This window comes from Astatotilapia calliptera, chromosome 12 (genome assembly GCF_900246225.1).
Source record: "Astatotilapia calliptera chromosome 12, fAstCal1.2, whole genome shotgun sequence".
NCBI lineage: Eukaryota > Metazoa > Chordata > Actinopteri > Cichliformes > Cichlidae > Astatotilapia > Astatotilapia calliptera.
In genome coordinates, this window is record NC_039313.1 from 34348841 (window position 1) to 34370034 (window position 21194).

At 41.5% G+C, this 21194-nt stretch overlaps 1 protein-coding gene across 5 annotated transcripts in view; it reads right to left on the reverse strand.

The window, feature by feature from the left end:
• Positions 1 to 21194, reverse strand: part of rusc2 (RUN and SH3 domain containing 2) — a 40491-nt gene that overhangs the window by 15706 nt on the left and 3591 nt on the right. For 4 of the 5 annotated variants that reach the window (XM_026186893.1, XM_026186892.1, XM_026186890.1 and 1 more), the window contains exons 3-4: positions 3100 to 4853; positions 1439 to 1982 (exon numbers count right to left, since the gene is read on the reverse strand). In XM_026186893.1, coding sequence (XP_026042678.1) covers positions 1439 to 1982; positions 3100 to 4659 — 2104 coding nt within the window. In that variant the 5' untranslated portion in view covers positions 4660 to 4853. The remainder of the gene's footprint in view (positions 1 to 1438; positions 1983 to 3099; positions 4854 to 21194) is intronic. The other variant, XM_026186891.1, reaches the window with a different exon arrangement.

The following is a 21194-nucleotide window of genomic DNA, read 5'->3' on the forward strand; positions in this document are numbered from 1 at the left end:
ATTTATTTAACCCTTTAAGACCTACCATAGAACCAAGTCCACCAGAGCTTATATTATTTTTTTTTACATGCTGTAGTGCCATTTGTGGGAGCATTTCAAGTTGCTATACAACTGTTATAGCCCATATTTTAATAATATGTCTGCATTAAGTCCATAGTAACTACATTAATTGCAAAAAAGTGCAATAAACTACAAAAAAATTGAAAATCGGTTTGTTTTTTTGTTTTTTTACATACATTTCTACTTGGAGAAATTTAAGAGGTTTATCCTTCAAAACTTTAAATACAAAAAAGTTGCAAAAAATAGTTTACAACAACAGGAAATTTATTTTGAGTGTCTTCATAGTTTTATTTTGGAGATACAGCAATTTTTATATACTGCAGGAAAAACAAAAAAACAATCCTATGATGCAAATTTGCAAAGAAAACAGCACGTGCATCAAAATAAACTATTTCCAGCAGTGCAATTCGAGTTCTAAGCATCCCAGAAACTATTCAGAAAAGTCAAACATGACCAGTATAGGCTTTTAAGGCCTACAAGTAAAAAACTACATTTCCGCGAAAATGACGTCACTTCCGGTTTCGGGGAGGAAATGGCCGACATGTGATAGTTCGCGCCGACGTCTGTTTCACTGTGGGAAGTGTTATGAACAGCTGATCGGATCGGCAAAGCGTGTTTCTGGAATATTATGTTTTTGTTCCTGCAAGCGCTTTTTATGCAATTTTTGCAAAGCTTTATGTGGAAGGAAACCGTGACCGAGGACAAGCTGATGGCATCAGATGTTAGTACAACTCCTCCGGTTTCACATGCAAAACAAATTATTGCGCTAGCTTACACGGTTCCGGTTCTACAGGGATTTAAAAATAGTTACACAAAACGGAGCGTGCTGCTCTGACCGGCTTCAATGACTTTAAAAAAATAATATAAAATAGTGTGCAACACCACTGAAGTTTTTTTTTTTTTTTTTAAAACTCTTTTCAACCAACGGCAGTCACTCTCCTCTCCAAATAATTTCTGCTTAGCTTTCCACGCTTCCCTCGGGTCCTCTTAATCAGCGGTCTCCACCCTTTTTTGCGCCACGGACCGGTTTATGCCCGACAATATTTTCACGAACCGGCCTTTAAGGTGTCGCGGATAAATGAAGGAGGGGCTAATAATCGGCTCAGTCATTTTTAATGATCGTTGAAAGCCCAGATCGTAATCGTGATTAAAATTCGATTAATTGAGCAGCCCTAGTTCAAAGGAAACTATGTATCTTCCATTCATTAGGTAGACAGAAGGAGAACAAATGAATGCTAATGTGCTCGAGGCGGATATGTAGATGGGAAATTCTCTAAGTGTAAAAACTGTCAGTTTAAGCTCTTCTGTCCCTTTGCAACCTAAATGAAGGAATAAATGAGGTTTACACTGTTGTTGTGCAGTGTAAGAGGTGGTGTACCTTCTGCCTTGGCCCGGGTTTCTCTCCCCCCTTCCAGGTGTCGCTCTATGCTGCCTTGACTGTAACATCTGGTAAAGGGCACAGGCGACAGGGCCTGACTGTCAGCCTCGACACGCTGCTCCAGGATCGGAGAAAAGTCCACTGAGGAGTGCGAGTGAGAGGAGACGGCGTCTGAAGCAGCCTTCACCGAGGGCGATCCACCCGCTCCTCCATTTCTTCGTTTGCTTCTAGCTATCTCTGCGAAGGAGGTGACCCTCGGAGGAGGAGGTGGGGTCGCGGCAGCGCCCTCGCTGAGCCGGACGGGGCAGCTCAGCATCCGCTCCAGCGAGCCGAGCCGTGGAGACGGAGACTTGTCCAGGTTGCGATCGTAGCTGCGAGAACGTGGACGGCTTCCTGCAGACGCTCCAATAACGCCCCGACCAGACAGAGGAGGAGAAATGTTGACATACACCTGGCCTTCAATCACAGGACCAGCTTTAGCTCCCTGCTGATTCTTCCTCTTCTCCTCATCCTCATCATTGTCATTATCATCATCATCATCCTGCTGAATAACGAGGAATATGAAAAGAAAAGACTGAAAGTTAAACTTTTTCCAAGAGATTATAAAATAAAACACATTACTAGCTGTGGTTAAGAGGTCAAATTAAAACCAAACCAAAGGCTTAAACTGACTAATCCAGATTTGCTTTGACACAGTGGCACTGGCACTGTTACCGACTGATATTAATACCCTTCAGTCTACATAAGTGCTAAAATAATCCTCAGACATGAGCAGATAACTGCAGACGGTGGCTAGTGTCTAAAACGAGCCAGTGCCAGACTAATACCAGTGTTACTGCTATTTAAAGGTTTCACTGTTTCAGTTTAATTTACAGTTTAGGAGCTCTTTATGTTTCTTCTCCCCATTTTGCCTTTTCTGTTGAGTCAGATGTAATTTCTGTCTCTGTTGTTGATTTGGTCTTGCTTCACTGACCAATTTAGTTTTAGCTACATAAATAACAACAACAGTCACCGCGAAGTGCTTCATATTATAAGTTCAAAGCCTTTACAACCCCAACAATCAGACGACCCCCTATGAACAAGCACTTTGGCGACAGTGGGAAGGAAAAACTTCCCTTTAACAGGAAGAAACCTCCAGCAGAACAAGACTGAGAAGGTGCAGCTATCTGCCACAACCAGTTGGAGGGGAGAGACAATTAATAAACATTACATCATAATCACTTGTTTGTGTAACGTAATTAAACTGACCTTTACTTAACTAAAAACATCAAACACAGATTCAGTGGAGGATAAATCAAAGACTAGATCTTTTACATTCGACTTGGATTATAGATTCTTTATCATCATAAATCCTTATTTACAGTTAAGTGCTGCAGTTATTCAGTAAATCAGTGTATTTACCTTTACACATAATAAATAGGAAAACAAAACTGTCACTGATCATATTCGATTATAATCATATTATATCAAATGGAACCCAATGTGACATTTTAGTTTTGTCAGTGTTACAATTTTACATCACAAAATAGCTGATGAACTTTGACCCTTTGGTCGCACTTCTAGTGGACTGCATTTCCACTCTCGTGTGGACCTTTGCATGCAGTGTATCCTGAAATGGATTAGGAACTGTTGAAACTACAGAGGCCGGATTCTCCACTCACCCTAGATGTCTCTCCCTCTTCATCCTCTTCCTCCACTCCTTCCTCGTAAGCTTGCTGCCTGAAGAGGAAGTACTCACTCGGCTGAGTCGGGGTGGGGCTGCCTTTGCTGTGTTCGTCTGAGCAACTGTGAACCGAGGAGCCCGCGGGACTCGGGGACGACTGCGACGAAAGGTCGCACGTGACCAGTTTGTAGTAGTTCTGGGTGGCGACGACCAGTCGTGCCTGACTCTGGAGACAAGAAGCGAGGTCGCCAGAGGACCCTGCGTGAGGAGGGTGGTAGGAGTTGCAGTTGGCATCGAGGTCAAGAGCCCCCTGGTGCTCCACTGAGCAGGAACAGGTGGAGGAAGAGGACAGGCGTGGTTCACGGATGAGAGGGAATGTGTTTCCAAGTTGTTGAGATAGGGGAGGTTCGGTTGGAGAAGTGTGAAGGTCCAAATAGAAAGCCCCTCCAGTTGAGTCTCGGTTTCCTGGTAGATCGGAAGCAGATGAGGTGCAGGAGTGGTCGGTGGAGCTGTTGAGGTTGGTGGGACCGGACACTGGTGGCTTCTCTGGGACGCTGTTGTTCATCTTGTTGTAGATGGCACTGAAGTTGACGAGCACACCATCGGAGCTGTTGCAGGAGGAGTCGCTGCCGTAGCCTTGCTGGCACTCTAAGAACGGCTCGGAGAACGCCTCGGGGAAGTGCCGAGGGTAATTCTGGGAGAGAGTACAGCAGGAGCAGTGCTGGGTGGAAGAGCTGGAAGAGTAGGAGCCTGTCTTGCTGCTTCTCCCACACCTCATCGGATGATCTTCGTCATCTTCGTCGTCATCACCCCAATCTTGATCTCCGCAGTCCATCGACATGTTGGAGCCACTGCTTCCATGGCGCCGTTGACTGGCAAGTTCCAAAATTTCGAGGTCTTCTAGGTGGTTTGAAAGATCCGAGGCGCCACCTCTCAGGGACTCCCCACTACTTCCTCCCACTGAGCTGTGAAGGAGGAAGGGCTGGGGAGCAAAACCAAGGTCGTGCAAATGGAAGGAAGTCAAACCGTCACTGAGAGCAGAGTGAGCGTCACTGTGAAGGTGAAAGGAAGAGTCTTCAAGGTAACCACTGAGGTTGTCACCGTCATCTTCTTCCCCTTCGTCATCCTCGTCCTCTTCGGTATTCAGCAGAAAAGGATTTTGACGGAATGGATTCCTGTTCCTCGGTTTGGCTCTGGGTAATGTGTGCGCTGTAATCAGCTGGTCCTCCGAATTGCTCGAGGCAAATGATGAATCATCGCTGGCTGTGCTGCCGCCTCTCCCGCCACCCTTTCTTTCTCTTCCTCCATTGTGGGAGGACCAGGAGCCACTAGAGGTCTGGATCAGGCTGCTGTAGAGGAGAGCTTCTCTCTGGAGGACGTCTCTCTCCGGAAGGGAAGTGGTGCGACTCAAGCCCAGGTTCTCTGGTGGGCTAAAAGGGTTGGTCCTCTTCATTGAGCTCCCGCAGCCACCCTGCCGCCTACTCGACACCTGACAGTGCACCAGGGGAATGTGGTGCACAATCAGCGTCTCACCAGACAGTTTAGGAGGGCTGTCCATGGCCTATGAGGAGCGAGGGAGGGACTGGAGCTGCAGCAGCTGAGCGAGGCCCTGTACGGGTGAGGGGGGGAGGCTGAAACGAGGTGTGTTGGCAGTTGTATTCACACTCTGTTTGCTGGGCCTCTCTCTGCAGGGCAGCCAGGGATTTGGAAGGAGAGGTCAGGGAAGTCTACACCATGGTCAGAGTGATACATCTGGAAAACACAAAGACAAAAGAAGTTAGGAAAGCAGGCAAATACACGCACGCGCACATGCACACACAGGGGTTGAGGCTACAAGGTTGTAAAAAAAAGCCAGTGAAACGGTGTTAGATAAAATCATAACTTATTAGACCACAAAAAAAAAAAAAAAGAGCTGGAAAAAAAAAAGGCTGTTTTATTGGTGTTTGGTGTCCTTGTTAAACATGGGACATCAGAGCAGAGTTTTCAGTTAGTAGGTAACATCAGAGGCAGTTAGGGTACCAGGACTTTGGTACCCTATGTACCGCAGCCAGCTGCATGCTTTTCACTAGCAGCTCCACCAATATTATGGTGATATTCTGTCCTCATATCCGACACCATCAAGATATCCACGGACAATCTGCCCAGGTATAATGTGATAAATCAACTTCTATTCCATAGATGTTTCTTCTTTCTTGAGCAATTTCTTGGCCGAATGGTTGAGATCAAATGGAAACCACAGCAATGAGCTTTCAGTTTGAGTAAAACAAACTGTTAAAATGTCCCTTTCAGTGTCTTGAGGCACAAATCTTCTCCTGCCCTTCACAAACTGCATTTCAGTTCTCTCAGATTAATGAGTAAATAAACGACATATGGTTTTCTTAGCTGAAGACTTAGCTCTTACTGTTAGTGCGTTGTTACATCTTGCACAGAAGTTCAAAAAAAAAAAAAATCACATATTTCTGTAAAGTTACCATATAGTATTTACAGCATACCATAATACTGTATACCATACAATATAAGTACAGTTAAAGTATTGAATGGCTTAAACCACAATCATTTACAAAAACCTCGTCCTTCAAGGAGCATCAGAGCTTTCATTAGCTTGTAATACACGGGATCAGCTAACCCCAAAGTCCCAAAACCAATCACTGTAAAGCCCCTCCAGGGAAAGCAATAACAAACCAGTGACTGAAGTTTTCCTTTCCCAAAGCAAACAAGAGTCTTGATGAACTCCCCATAACTGAAAATTTAGATTCTGTGTTTACTTTTAGTCTTTAATGGAAGCATCCACCCAGCAACAGGAGCATCCTAACACAGCTAACAGGGCTCACATACCTGAGGTCACACTGTGTTTAAACTTTAATGTTCGAGTAATTTATGAAACAACAGGAACAGATGAGTGTGTTTATTTGTTCTCAAGCCACTTTTCTTCTAGTAAAGCCTAAACACACCTAGCTTCTTTTTTTGTTGCTAGCTTAACTAATGTTAGACATGAGAAAAATAGAGGACATAATGTAAGAACAAAGTCTGCTGCATGAAAACAGTGAGCACTGTGTAAAGCAGCTCTGCAATGGTCTCTTTGTTTTGGGTTGGTTGAGCTCAGGGGTAGTTCCTGCATGTCTTGCTTTCTTCTCTTCAGCCTCCCTTCTGAGCAAATGTCTGTAGTCTGCAATTAGACCAGGAGTACTTAAGGCCAGAGGGAGGAGAGCCAGAGCGACTCTGCAGTCTGCTGCTGACTGCTAAATCCTGCTCAGTGAAGAGGAGGGTGTTTTTAATCATTTAACCTTCTTGACTTGCTCTTTTAGTGATCAGCTTCTAGGTTTTGCCGTCTCTTTCTTTTCACTGTGACAGAAGCTTGTCTGTCCCTTTCAGTTTAATAAGTAAAAATTAAACTTCTATTAGCAATTTTTTGTTTCTTCCCCACATGACAGACTTTCAGGAGAAGGTAACGGGAAACCAGAGCTGCATTACAAAAGGTCAAAAACCATGCACAGACGATCAAATTAATAGTCCTAATGTGGTTTTGTTACTCCAAAAACTCGACAGCATCCTCCACTGCAACCATACTTGTTGTTAAAATGTAGTAAAAAGAGAAATTAGAGTTCTGGAACTACAAAACACAATGCACAGTTGTTTCCACCAATGATCAGCGAGTCTCCCAAAACATTTAATAAACTGTAGTAATGTAAAGTAATCCTATTAAAACAGCTTCAGTAGCTGTAGAGAAACACATGCAGTGGAAACAGTGAGAGCCAGTAACACACCAAACAGCTGACTCTTAAACAGGACTATGATCTCATCCTTATTCACATCACACCCTAAATAACAGACACAGGATTGAGCCTTCATCCTTCTCTTGCCCCTCAAACGATCAAATCTCCACGAGGCCCTCACATCTTCTTGCTGTCAGATTATATTTGTTGGTGCAAACACACATTTACCTAGCATGCAATTTATCTTCAAATAAGGAAAAAAATATTACTTTGCTTTTGTTTGCAGGTAAGTATGCACTACCTTGCACTCCATCAAGTCTGTCATTTTTCAATTACAGCCCAGCAGCGTTCGTGCTGATGAAACTTTATAGATAAAGGTGTCTTTATATGTCAATACATGTAACTCCCAAATTAGGTGTCGTTACAGAAAATTTACACAAAAATGATGTATTTCCTCATGCTATTCTCACCGCACTGAGGTGAATAAATACACTGAAAGTCATTTTTCCATCAGATTCCCACTTCCTCCCCAGAGGAAGTAAAATGCAGCTCTATTTGCAGTAACAACATTTCACACAGGCTTTAATGCTCTTTATCGTTTCAGACGCTGGGAAGCTTCTCCATCATTTGTTTATAGGATTTTTCTACTCAAGTTATGTAGAAATGCTTCATAAACCACCTTTCTATCCTTTGTGTAGTCCAGACTGATATGTACTGTACGCAATCTCAGATTAAGTGCGCCTGTGACTAAAAAAGTGGGAAATCAGATCTGAAGATAAAAGCAAAAGCCACATTTTAGCATATTGGAAAGCTGCACTGCTAACAGTTGCATGGATAAGAAGATGAAGATATAAATGCTGGTGAGAGCGTCACGATCACGATGGAGGCAAAGACACACAGCAGCTCTACAGCTACGTGTTCGCACTGTGCGACAGGTTTACTTGGTGGCACTGCAATAACTGTGATGCTTCTCTTGATATCCGACCTTTTAAACAGAGGTATTTGCTGTCGGGATGGACTCGGATTTCACCTCAAGTGGAGCTCAACCTATTTATCTCAAAGCTGTGAACAAAGAAGTGATGGGTTCCCACTAACCTGTGCTGCAGGTATAAATCATGACATTTTCTGACTTTTCTTTTTTAGTATCTTGAACTTTTTTTTTTTTCCTCTGCCCGTTCTGTTGGTTTTTGTCTTTTGCCCTTCTCCCCCGTCCCTCTTCTCAGCTGTTTCTCTTTCCCTCTTTCTTTCTCCCAGTCAAGTCTGTCCCGTATTCAGTAAGTGAAAATAAAATAAACAGTAAAAGGTGAATCAAATGGACCATTACGGCAAGGCTGGGATGGTCAATTTGGTAAAGTAAATCCGTTGGGCATCTTTCTTTGCCTTTAGACAACAATTCTGATGGCAAAAGAGCCAAACGGGACAGGCCAAAAAAAAAAAAAGCATCTTGAACTGATAAATTATAGCAGGAAGGAAACTATTGTTCGTCACGGTGTGAAAACCCCCCACAGTGAATGTGAACCTGCACCTGCCTGGGTGGAAAGTTGTCTTTCATGTGATAGCGAAGGATGGAAAAGCCTTCAAATTCCTCCTGGATTAAACAGCAAAGTAAACAAACAACATGGACCAAGATCTGAGCCCACGTTCACCTCACTGCATTTAAAAATCACAGCGAGGATACTGAATCGAGTTATAATCGCAGACCATCAGAAGAAGCTGACTGACAGAAAATATAAACCATCGGTTGTTTGTTTAGGGCATCATTAATTAAAAATACCTGTTTTGTGACTACTTGCCATAAATTAATTGTAGCGACTGAAACAGAGAATAAGACGTTTCTTAGCTGCCGCTCTGAACCAAAGCCTAAACTAAACCATTACAGCACTAAAAATCGTCACAGCTTTTCATTTTATCATAAACAGTTTCATGTAATTTTCCTTTTCTTGACGGACTAATATAAGAACGATTTTCAATCGGCGTATCGTATGAAACACACTCATCATGCACTTTTATGTGCGTTTCAAACAGAAAAGTGCATTTTGTTTTGTTTGTGTGGTAAGAATCAGAAGCCTGACATCTCATTACTACTACGCTTAGCAACATGATGTCCTGTTGTTACATAACAGAGACGACACAAAGACACCTGACGCAACAAACCACCAAAGAATAAGTCTAATCTTCTTGCAGCGTATTCTCTTTAAGTGTTGAATACAAACGCTCATGTGGAACAGAAAGGTAAGTGAAGTATACAACATCATAGAATCTGCTCCTTTCTTCCGAGACTCCACATATCTCTGCATATAATATACGTATCAGGTCCAAGAAGCCTTCAATGTATCTGAGGCTGTCACTGGTTCCTGTTAGCAGAGTCACATTAATGACTCTATGCGCAGTTAAAGACTCCAGGCGAGGTTAGGGAAAGCCAGTTGGTTTTATGAGATAATCTGCAGGGTTAGGTAGGCGAGACTGTAATGCGTCTTCAGATTAGACAGCTGTCTCGTTCATATCACCTGTTGCTGTGAATTCTTGTGAAGATGATGAACTTTAGGAGAGCAGCCCATGTGAGTATTGATCTATTCATGTGAGGAATCTCTTTTCTACTCCTAAGAGTGTGAAAAAGACGGTGCCTGGACTTCTGCACGTGTGTGAAGACATTTCATCTCTCAAACAAGAAGCCTGTTCAGTTCTAAAAACAAAAAGATGGAGGGTCTCAGGTTTAGTTGGGGTTGTCTGCTTTGGAGGCGGGCGTTCATCATATAACAACAGGATTTCACTGCTGAAAGCAGCGGTGATGAAATATATCAGTCTTCTAAGCCTGGTTTTTCCCAGATTTCTTCCTGTTAAAAAGGGAGTTCTTCCTTCCCACTGTCGCCAACTTTGTGGGTTAATCTAGTCTCTGAACAAAACTAAACTCATTTTACATACTGCTGAGTAGCTGAAGCAATAATTGTACTTCTATTACATTTTCTGTTTAATAATCTAAAAAGGTGCAAAATAATTAGTAAAAACCGCCGTGTCCCTCTTTAGACTCACCCCTGCCTGCTGCAGCTGTTATTGATCGTCTGCAACTTACAAGAAACCAGCAAAGATTGTGGTGAAATATATGAACTGCATGCAGACAGATTCTGTTTGGGTGGTGGTGAAATCACATTATTCTTCACGTTTAATTTGTGATAAACATAATTTGATTAAAGACACTTGTTGGACTTTCACCAGTGAGATTTTGATTGTAGCTTACTGTAGTTTTCACATCAGAGTTCATGCTAAGGAAAATAAAAGCTGCTCATTATCTTAAAACACTGAATAGCTACTTTTACGTGAGCTTAAAGAGCGTTTATATTTAACTGGTCAAAGGGGCCTCTGCCTGTTAAACCAAAAATAAAATCAAATAATAACAATTATCTATTGCTTTGCAACACAAACACACTTGGCCTCTCTGCTGTGTTCACCGGGGACTTTTCACACAACATCCTGGTTGTTGTTTATAACCGTCACCTCATGAGCCAGGTAACCGAGTGTGACATCATCTGCTTTGACTGTGCAAGATGACAGTCCACAGTCTCACTGCTTTCCTCGATCCTTTAGTGATTTTACAGATATCAATTTCTGAAAAACTGTGACAAATATGTTTCCTTTTGATGATTAATAAAGACAATCTGAGGATTAAAGTGTTTGCAGGGATGACTGATACTGACAAAACAGCTATGAGGAAAAACATTATGTCAAAGCATTTTTCACTACAAGCCACGTTTCACCTTTCATTCATACAGCAATTAATTTTTTGCAAATCCAATTTACTGTGGAAATTTGTTTTAAACTGACAGAATCAGTTAAAAGCAAATGATATAAAATTTCTTACATTAATTTAATGCATGTGTCTTTATGAAAATCATTTAAAAATTGAAGTATCAACAGCTAGGTTGTGAAGACATCTAGGCACAGACCCACAAGTTAAGCCTTTTTAAATCTACAGCGTGATATTTATGCTACATCAATCAGCAGCAATGAAACGGCGCTGTGTGACGCTTGTCTCAAAACTGCCTCTTAAGAGATTGACAAATGTATGCAGGCTGCCAAGCTATTCAGCTATTCAGGCACACGCAGAAATGACAGAGTGAACAGTGAATACGTCCAGTGAATGCCCATTATGCTGCATTAACCACCACATTTATCTTTTTGGCATTTCTATGGGGCACCCATACCCATGCAGTTACATAACTGCAACAGTTCCACCCCGACAAATATAAATAACGGTCCTACAAGTGAAAAAGTTAATCTAAAACTGATCAGCCTTTATGCAGCCTTTGCAACAAAGAGCACAATACAGTGCAGAGAAAGCTTCTGCACACTTTTCTTAAGAAAACATGCACAACCAGCCTCACACAAGCCAGCAGCAGCAGCATGACTGAATTCTGTGTTATTACCAGATTGCAGCACATCTGATCAGATAACGGGTTAAGAAGAACAAAGAGGCTGTGTTTGGCCAATCGAAATCCATTTCCCATGCAACATCAGAAACCCTAGCTACAATGCCACCCAATCAGAGCCCTGCTCCACGAGGGGCAGCATGAGAAAGTATTTCTTTTCTTCGTCTCTCTTTACTTCCAACACAATACCTGCTTACATAAGAACCTGAATTCATCCAGAAAGGTCGAGCTCTCTCAGGACGTCCTACTGTTGATGCTTAAACAGTCTAAACCCCGTTAAACCTGATGAGGAGACCAGAATATCATTCTGAAATCAGCAGCATCGGATTGTTAGTGTTTTTATTCACTCAACTAGTCTCCAAATCTGTCATGAGCCTGAAAATACACAAGACAAAATAAACACAGCACCTTCAGATTCACAGCATTTTATACCCACAGTGCTATTTTCCTATACTGTGCAGTGTTTTAGCATCATTTAGCTAAACGTTCCAACAGGTAAATTTGCTGACGAACATAGTTGCCTTTTAGTACTGAGACCTAACCAAAGTCCTGCAGCAGAGTAAACATAACTAAATGCCAAATCTGCTGAGGGCACCAAAGACTTCCTGTAACTTCATGATCATGTTTCAGTGTTCAGACTGGATAAAACTCAACAGCATCCCTGATATTTACTGTAATAAAATAGGAATTAAAGACAAGTCAAATAAATTGAATGGTGGCTTAAAGAAACAACTGCCCACTTTGACAGTAACACTGTCACCGTGAGCTGTGTGGCAGGCAGTGGTTGGACCCACGCGCAGGACTCAAGACGGAATATTTAACTCAAGGCGACAGTTTTTATTCACCGGCAGCAAATGAAAAAGAAACACAAGACGAGCACTAGAAACAAAAAAAAACAACATTCAAACTAGGAAGGATGATCTAAACTAGGAGTTCATGACGTGGCGTGACATAACCTGACAAAACATGACGACTGAGGCAGGGGCGTAATTTCCAGGGGGGGTAGGGGAGTTATGACCCCCACAATAATCAGACACAGCCATTATAACCCCCCCAATAAAACGATGAATTATCTTGCATAAGTAGGCTGTTGATTTTCTTTACTCATTTCAGGTATTACGAGCTAAATAGCTGCATGTTTAATCATCTGGGAATTTACCCAGATTTATTTATTTAGACAGAGATCTTGATCCCCCCCCCCCAATGTTCAGCACAAAGTTACACCCATGGACTGATGAATACACAACTAACGCAGAGGACACGACAACGGGCAGGGAAAAACACAGGGCTTAAATACATACTGGTGTAATCAGGGAATGGGAGACAGGAGGGAAACACTGCTGGGATAATGACGAGACACGGGGAGGCAGAACTGAAACCATAACCATGGGACAAGGACTACCAAAGTAAAACAGGAAACTAAGACGCAGACTAGACACTAAGACGTGGAAACACAGGAACCTGAACCGCAGAGATGATACAAAACAGAAACCACAACCCAAGGACTAAAGACGTAACATTAGCAGAAAACCATAATTATAGCTAGAATCACCAATAAACACAAAGCACTGAGTCCATGACCCAGTACCGTGACAAACACTCAGGATCGTGTGAGGAAGGAGCTGTACTGCCGTATTTTTAGAGGTTTTTTTCGCCATGAAACAGTTAATCAATAATGTGATAATGATGGAGAACAAAAAAAAGACGATTTTTGGTCTCTGACACTCTGATAACTACGGATTAGTAAAAGGTTCTTGTTAAAAAAAAAATCAATTCCATTATTATCTTTCTCCACAACTACGTCGTTAATGGGTTCCTCTGAAAGCATTAACAGCATAGCTTAGATGCTAACTAGGGTGGGAAACTGACCTATTTATGAAACACGAGAGGAAAAGGAAAGCAAAGCTGTAACAAAGGACATCCTCCCTCTTAAATCATCGGGGCTGTACTTCCAGGAATGAGTCTAAGCCCAGGAGGGGTGCATCCGAGTGACGGCACACCCTCGACGGGCAGAGACAGCACAGCCAGACGCAACAGCAATTATGATGATGGATGAAGTCCACGCACAGCCAGACACATATTTATTGCAATAAAACACAAGCAGGTGACAACTTGTTTCAGTGAAGAAGTCAAGACAGACAACAGATTCAGGCAGATTCAGAAAAAATAATAAAACGTCGAATTTAAACTGGCCTGTATCAAAACTGCTTAAAAACGTAAAAACAAACTCAAATTCACATCTTTAGTATATATACACACACACACACACACACACACACACACACACACACAAAATATACATATATTTTTTAAGAAAGAAAAAACGTATTAAATGAATAATTTAATGTCTTAGAAGTATAATTAAATGGCTGGAGGATGCAGAACAATTGAAAATAAAGCGCCCTGCTCATACAAAACGGTACAAAGAATGAACTGAAAGGAGCTGCTGTACACCACCTATACCTGTACTGCCTCTGCAGCCAATTTAAATGAATGGGAAAGCAACCATAGCTGTAGTTTTACTGCAGTTACTAAGAACTACATGTGTAGAATCACCAGTCAGGTCCGATAAAGAAAAAACAAACAAACAAACAAACAAAAAAAAGAAAAAAAAAAAAACATGTTGAAAAGTTGAATTTGCTCCAAAATAAGGACTAATTTGTTTTTTCCTTCGTAAACGGAATTTCTATTAAACATTAGAAAATTCATAGATGAATGTATACGATCAGTTTCTTTGGACCATCCCGCCAAACGCCATCAGAGATCCACATACAGCCAAGAAAAATAACTAAACTTACCAACAACCAACAGCACGATTGCATTACATGTTACACATCCTGCATCTATGATTTGTTGGCTCGTTGTGGAAAACAAACAAACAAACAAACAAAAACAAACACTGTCACAGAAAACAAATGTTTCTCTTTTTCAGACAGTCCCTGCTTCGCTCTCATCTCCTGCAACAGTCTGTAGCTGTCTTGGTGCCGAGTTATCAATCAGTGTTTCTCTCTGCAGAGCGACTGAATGGATCTTTTGTCTGTTGCACACATTCGCCGTCACAAAGCAAAATAGAGCCAGACAAAAAGACGGGAAGAGCTAAAAGCGAGGAATGCTGCAACTAAACAACCTTGATGGGTTCTTGGAACTTTGAGGCCGTTTTACCGCTGCGCTGAACTCGACGAGTAACAAAAGGTTTATCTGCTACTCAGGAAGAAAGAATATGTAAAACATCCACACAGATAACTAAAAGGAGAAAAATAGAAAACAAGCAGGAAGTGACCCAGTCACAGTACACTGAGTCACATATTCAGCGTGGAAACATTCCACCAAGTCCAACCAGCTGCCGGGAACAAAAACACAAAGAAGGATGTGTACCAAAACTCAAACAGTCATGAAATCCTACCATACTAACTCAAAACTAGAGCATTATACATGTATGAGAGAAGGATAACAAGGGGCTCTACTGTTCTAACAAATAATCACATCCATCTTATCTGCGGCTCGACTGGTGCTGGAATAAAGGCCGGGGGGGGCTGCACGGGCTCAGTTTTACACCTGTGTTGTCAGTTTAAGCTTGCACTGATGTTAACATGCACAACCTTTGATTTAATTCCATTGTTTAAGAAACAATGTTTTGCTTGTGATGCCAATTCTCCAATAAGGGGACCACAAAGTATTCAAGAGACCATAAAAGTTATGAGGATACACAGACTGTGGATGATGTTTCAGTCTCATCCATAATAACTCAAGAGAGCTAATCATACATACAACCCCAGTTCAAAAAAAAAACAGGACACTGAAAATAGAGCATAAAAACAGAATGCTGTCATTTGTAAACCTTTGATAAAGACGGGATGCTGCACATTTTTCTGAGTCGTGTCGCTGCCACGATACGTCTCACCGTGTCTACTTTCTACTGTAAAAAAAAAAGTTTGAGATTTCTGAATAATTGCATTGTTTCAATTCATATTCCACATGTTTTTGATTTGATTCACCATCTATTGATCTATTTAGCAGAGTTCACTGCACTACATGCAACTGAGGGGTGGGGGGTGGGGGGGATGCTACCTGTTGACACAGCAAAAATCGGTCGTCCTATTGATCCTGTATGTTTAGCGCCACTGCCACAAACATATGAAGGTGTTGCTGTCCCACAGGACTCCTCTTTACTGCTTTATCACAGAATCCCCAGCATGACGGCCTTTATAGCCAAATTTATTATTGCTTCAGCTCTATTCTATTTCTACTAAGCATCACTGCATTTTATTGAGCTTTTTGCTCTTTTAATTTTTTTTTTATGTGGTTCCTTTTGAGATATTTACTCTATTTTATGGCACTATTCTGCTGTATTGAGCATAGTATTGTTTATTACTTCTGCTGCTGTAATAGAGGAATCCATCAATCTGTAAATCAAATAAAATGCAGTCATCCCTCTGCTACTCCAGTCACATTCAAATGCCTTTATCATTGTAGCACCTTTAATTTACAATACAAAGCGCCTTGAGGAAATGGTTGTTATGATTTGCTGCTATATAAATAAAACTGAACTGAATTGAAATTGAGCTGATAGAGGTGACAGTAACTGCTCATGATAACCGAGATATGCACATCTCTGAACAGATGAAGAAAAGTGATACCTGCACTAAGAATTACAGCACATCAGTGCACTTCTGGCTGCTAATCGCTCCTAACTTTCAATTAAAAATGCAATTTATTGCCCATAAAACAATACATTAAATTTCAATACATGAAACAGAAACACCGGTTTTCTCACAGAGTTAAAGAGGTTTCCCTCCCCGCTGCCTAACCACTCGAGGATCATTATATTTGATTATTGTGCCACGTGACAAATATCTTCTTGTTTTAATGACCAACCTATTCAGTTTTATCTAACCTGACAAAAACCATCACCATACTGAATTCAAACGTGTCCAGATGAGGATATTTTATCCTTTTTTGCAGATAAGATAGCAGACAAAGATCTTCACCGTGTGTCACATGACACAGGAAACTCTTTTATTTTAAGTAACTGCTTTTCTCACAAACACACCCTCAGAAAATGATTAAGTGCAGGTGGGATTTTTGCTGGTTGTTATATTGAACAGGTTGAGCCACAGATTACTTCAAAGACTTGTCATTACAGGTATTTAAGTTCCCACAAAGCCTGACAGCGTGAGCATGAGTCTGCATGAACAACACGTGACACCGTGACGTGTCAAACACAAATGTAACCAGCTGTGAACATGACACCAGGTTTCATCAGTATGACTTGCAAAGCATGTTTGAAAATGCAGCGCTGCAGTTCTGCTTCCGGCCATCTCACCTCCGTTCCTCTCGACCTCCTCCTCACACTGTGCTGACTTTGTCCTTCTTGCTCCTCTCCTCCTCCTCTGGTCCACATCCAAACACCTCTCACTCTGTTCCCCATCTTCTTCTGACACGTTATTGCTTTCTCTCATTTATCCCCCTCCCCACTTACTTGCACCAAATCCCTGCTCGGCTACCCTTTCTGCTTCGCCTCCATATTGCACTGCAGTGTAACGCATCTTTCCTTTACTTCTGCCTCTCTCATAATCTCCCTTCCCTTCAATCTCTCTCTTCCCTTCCGTATCCAACTGACACTGACTGTATATGGTTTCATTGAGATCACCTATTACAATCCAGCAGTGCTTTTATTTTGCGTGGCCAACAATCGATTCACTGCCAGTAAGAAAAATGTATAAGATAAACTTGTAAGTAGAACCAGAAGAATTAACTTTAATGAATGTTTTTAAAACTTTAACTGTGGTTTTACTTCACTTCGCTCTGAGCCTCCATCTGGATCACATATCTGTCTGGTCCTGACTCAAAAAGCTGAATAAGGTATTCTGATAACAAGCCAGTCAGCTTTATTTGTCAAGGTGGCTTTGAGTTTTGTTTATTTACATTTTCTATATGTTTCTTGGTTTGCTTGGTGTTTCTATTCTCAGGTTTTACCCTCACCTCCTCTTGCAGTCTTCTTTCTGTTGTACTTCTTTGATTTTTCATTCCTGGAGTTTGCGTTTACCCCCAGCTTCCCTGTGTCTCCTGTTGAGTCTCCATCTCTGTGTTCAGTCATTTTTATTGGTTACTTCCAGTTTTATTTTGGTAGTTTTGGTCACCTGTGTCTTGTATTGAGTTTATCTTCCCTTGTCTCGTTATCCCTGATTAGTTCCCGCTGTATTTCCCACGGCCTCGTGTATATATTGTCCCAGTCTCCCCTTACTCATTGTAGTGTCGTCTCTCAGAGCTGCGTGCTTCCCTGCTCAATAGTTCCTGTAGTCCTTGTTGTGCGTCTCCTGGTTTGTGATCACCTTGCCAATTGCTTTTGGACTCATTTAGAACAGCCGGCAAAAAAGGTTCCCTTTCCATTCCCCCCCTGTGTTCTGCAACCTGCCACACAACTGTTATTCTTTATTAACTAAGACAAATGTTGTTGCAGCAGAAGCAGGAGCTTCCTCAATGCTAACATAGCGCAGAGGTCAGAGGTCGTCCCTGAAACACCAACAACTTTTCCTTTCTTTCTTGCAATATTTTGAGTTTAACAGTTGTGACGTAACAGTTTAGATTTACTCAATTTGATTTTACAAAGTTAGGAAAGTAAAGTTTAAAATCAATCCTTAAACATAAGTAATCCACATCAGCAGATATCCAAAGCCAACCTATTGATATTATATAAGAGTGGGAAAAAGTTAGATTAACGCATTGCTTCTCTCAAGCGCTTTAAAAAAAATCAAATGTAGTTAAAAGGAAAATGCTGAGATTTTTGTCACATAAGCTAAGACAGTCTTGCCGCCTTCACACTGAATGATTTTGCTTACATGTCACCCTCCCATTCTTCTCAGCAGCACAGTGAAAATGTCCATAGTACTCTGATGGTGTCCCAGCAGCTCTTTCACAGTCAGACAAATCAGCATGCAGGGCGGGCAACATTCATCTGCTTCAGCAATAAACACACGCACACAAACTCACAACTCTCCCAAACAGCCGTCTGGGTGCCTTTAAATCAGCGAAGCATTGCAGGCCGAGAGACATGAAAGGAACAAAACTGCCATAATAAGCTGGAGGGCAAAAGCTGTGTGGGTGCACGATCGCATGTGCTTGTGTTGATGCGTTCGACTCAAAAATTTCAAAAGGGAAAGATGCATATCCGAGGTGCACAGCCATTTTCCTTTCTGACACCGACTGTGGCCGTGTCCTTACACTTTGTGCTGGTTCTGCTTTGCTTTCCTTCCACGGCCGGCTGTGTGATTCTGTTTCATAGCTTTACTTAAATAAGTCATTTCACACAGTCAGTGGTTTATGAAGACTAAAAAGGACTTATCAGCGTAAAAACACTATCAGTAAAATGTGCTTCAAAGTAAGACGTGCGTATTTTATTATTAGTTGCATAATTAGATCAGAGATTTTCTTCACCAGTTCTAGTTTAATTTTTTTTAATGATGCTGCTGATTCCAATCTTGCATGATTCCTTTTTCCCCTGAAGACTATCAGCGACACACAGACCTGTTCAACTTTTTCCTGTACTTTAAACAATACCCACTAATCTGAGCCAAGTTGGAGCTAATAGTTTAATTAACTGAAATTAAAGCAATGTGAAAAAAATAAAGGTTTGTAGAGTTGTACATTGCTCCCAAGTGCCAAAATAACCAAGCTGAAGCATAAACGCCAAAAACTGCAGTTCTTCTAACGGCCACTTGAGGCTGGCTCTGAAAATCATCCCACCAGACTCCTGTGTTAAAATGTCTGATTTTACAGCTTTAAAAAGTACGTTTACAGCCTGGTACTAAAAACAGCTTAGTTCTCTAGAGTTAATTTCCCCCTTCGTATTTACTGAACACAGGATTGTTTTTTATAACTCATTCCTAATAGATTGATCTGAAAATTAGTAAACTTGATGTTTGCAACTTGCTAACATAGCTTGTTAGCATTGGCTGACAGCTTAGCCGTCCACCCTCTGGTCAAGTTATGGTCACTTCTGGCTCCAAAAGCCCAGTTCACTACCAATATGCAACTGTGTGGAGTCATAAATCTGCCTCAGATATTACTAAATTATAGTACTTTAGTCAATGCACTTTGTTAATTTGAGTATTGCCCTTTTCCTGGGAAGCCAAAGGCTTTAAACAAAAAGACCCTGATCAGCAGAACACTTGCAAAAGCCCTAACAGAGATGTTGCATCAAAATCACAAGGAGGTTCATTTCCAGGCCAAACCACCACAGGCCTGCAGAGGCTACACGCGGCCTCGGCTGATCAGCCGTGAAGAATCAAGTTCTTAACACGTTTCCTTGACTTTAAATGCTGAGTTGTTGGGGGATAAATACCTCGGTTACAAGCTTACTGTCACAGATTCACTCTAAAACAATGGATTCTGATTTTAAGCAACAATTTTTACGATAAATATACCTCACAACTCTAGATATACATTTCAAGCTGCAAACAGACAAAATTTAGAGAGGCCAATTATTATATGTTATGGTTGCAGATCTTAATAAGCAAGAACAGCACAGTCTACTCTGAGCACGGAGTTACACAAACGTGAGCTAAAGAAGCTCAGTAAGAGATGACTGGGAGATGCTGGCATGGCTTGAAAAGGTTTCCAAATTATGTTTTTGAAAACTAACTTTGTTCTTTACAAACTGGAGAGTCTCCAAAACAAGCATTTGTGTGGCTGAGTGCAGCTGCAGATAACAGAGTGCTGAAATCCTCTATTCAGGAAAACTCGATTACACGCTGGGAAACGGGCGTCACGTCTGTGCATGTTTTTTTACATACTTAGCATAGCTCAAATCACAGCACACACTAACACATAGGAAAGCCACACATGTGCACACACACACACACACACACACACAGAAACTATTCACATCCGGCCTCAGCAGGCCTTCAGTTACATAACAAGAGACACACACACACACACACACACACATTTGAAGATGAGGACAGGCAGCTGAACAGCGAGAGGAGGCACATCGCCCTGACTCAGTGAATCCGCCAGTTTCGAGAAATGACCAGTACGCTGAGGCTTTAGTCCTGTAATGCCATGACGATTAGCTCAGCGGTCACAGGGCCTCCTTCACACTGACTGGTGACGCAGACAGAGTCGGCACAGATTCATGCTTTGCTAACACGCTGCTGCTTTAAGTGGCTTTCACTGTGAACAGTGTGAGCTGCTCTGACAGTCAACAACAACTTTACATAAGACAAAACAACCAATTTGAATCCCAAAATTCAGAGTTCTGGAAACACGTGACTTTAGAATAAAAAGCATATCCACCACAACATATTTATCAGCAATCAGAGCTTACACAATCACCTGTTGATGGGCTGGAAATGGCCAGTTGGAACATTTTAACATATTGTGCAACTTAAAGAACAGCAGATAAACACACTGCTATTGTAAAACTTATGTTGATTCTATAGCTGCACCCCAGTATGAGTGTAATGACACGGTTTGGGCCCTTGGGTTGACTTAGGTTAATACTCTGACGCTATAAGCATCAGCCTAAGCCTGCTGATCTTCACGGCTCTTCCTTGATCTCTTTCTGTCTTTAATCAGTGAGTTCAGTAAATTTCGCTGCAGCAGGATGTAAGGGCAGTTCGGGCAATGTTTTAAAAACAGTGGCAGTCGTAATACTCTTCAGTGCTTTCATCATGAGAAAATTGTTACATTTTATTTCAGGTTCTGCATATTTGTGTATCTACTTCTATAATCTCTAATGGAGTACCTAACCTGAATCAATGTACGCAACCAGCAGGAAAAAAATGTATTTTAAAATTTCTTACGAGTATCTAATTTTATTATTAGTACTACTAATAAAAATGTGAGCACAGCTCCTGCAACAAGCTCTACCACAGCCTTCTAAGTCTAACTGTTACTACTACAGCTATAATCCTAAAAGGAAAATCATCTGTGCCCCACAGGAAGAGCGTAGTAAT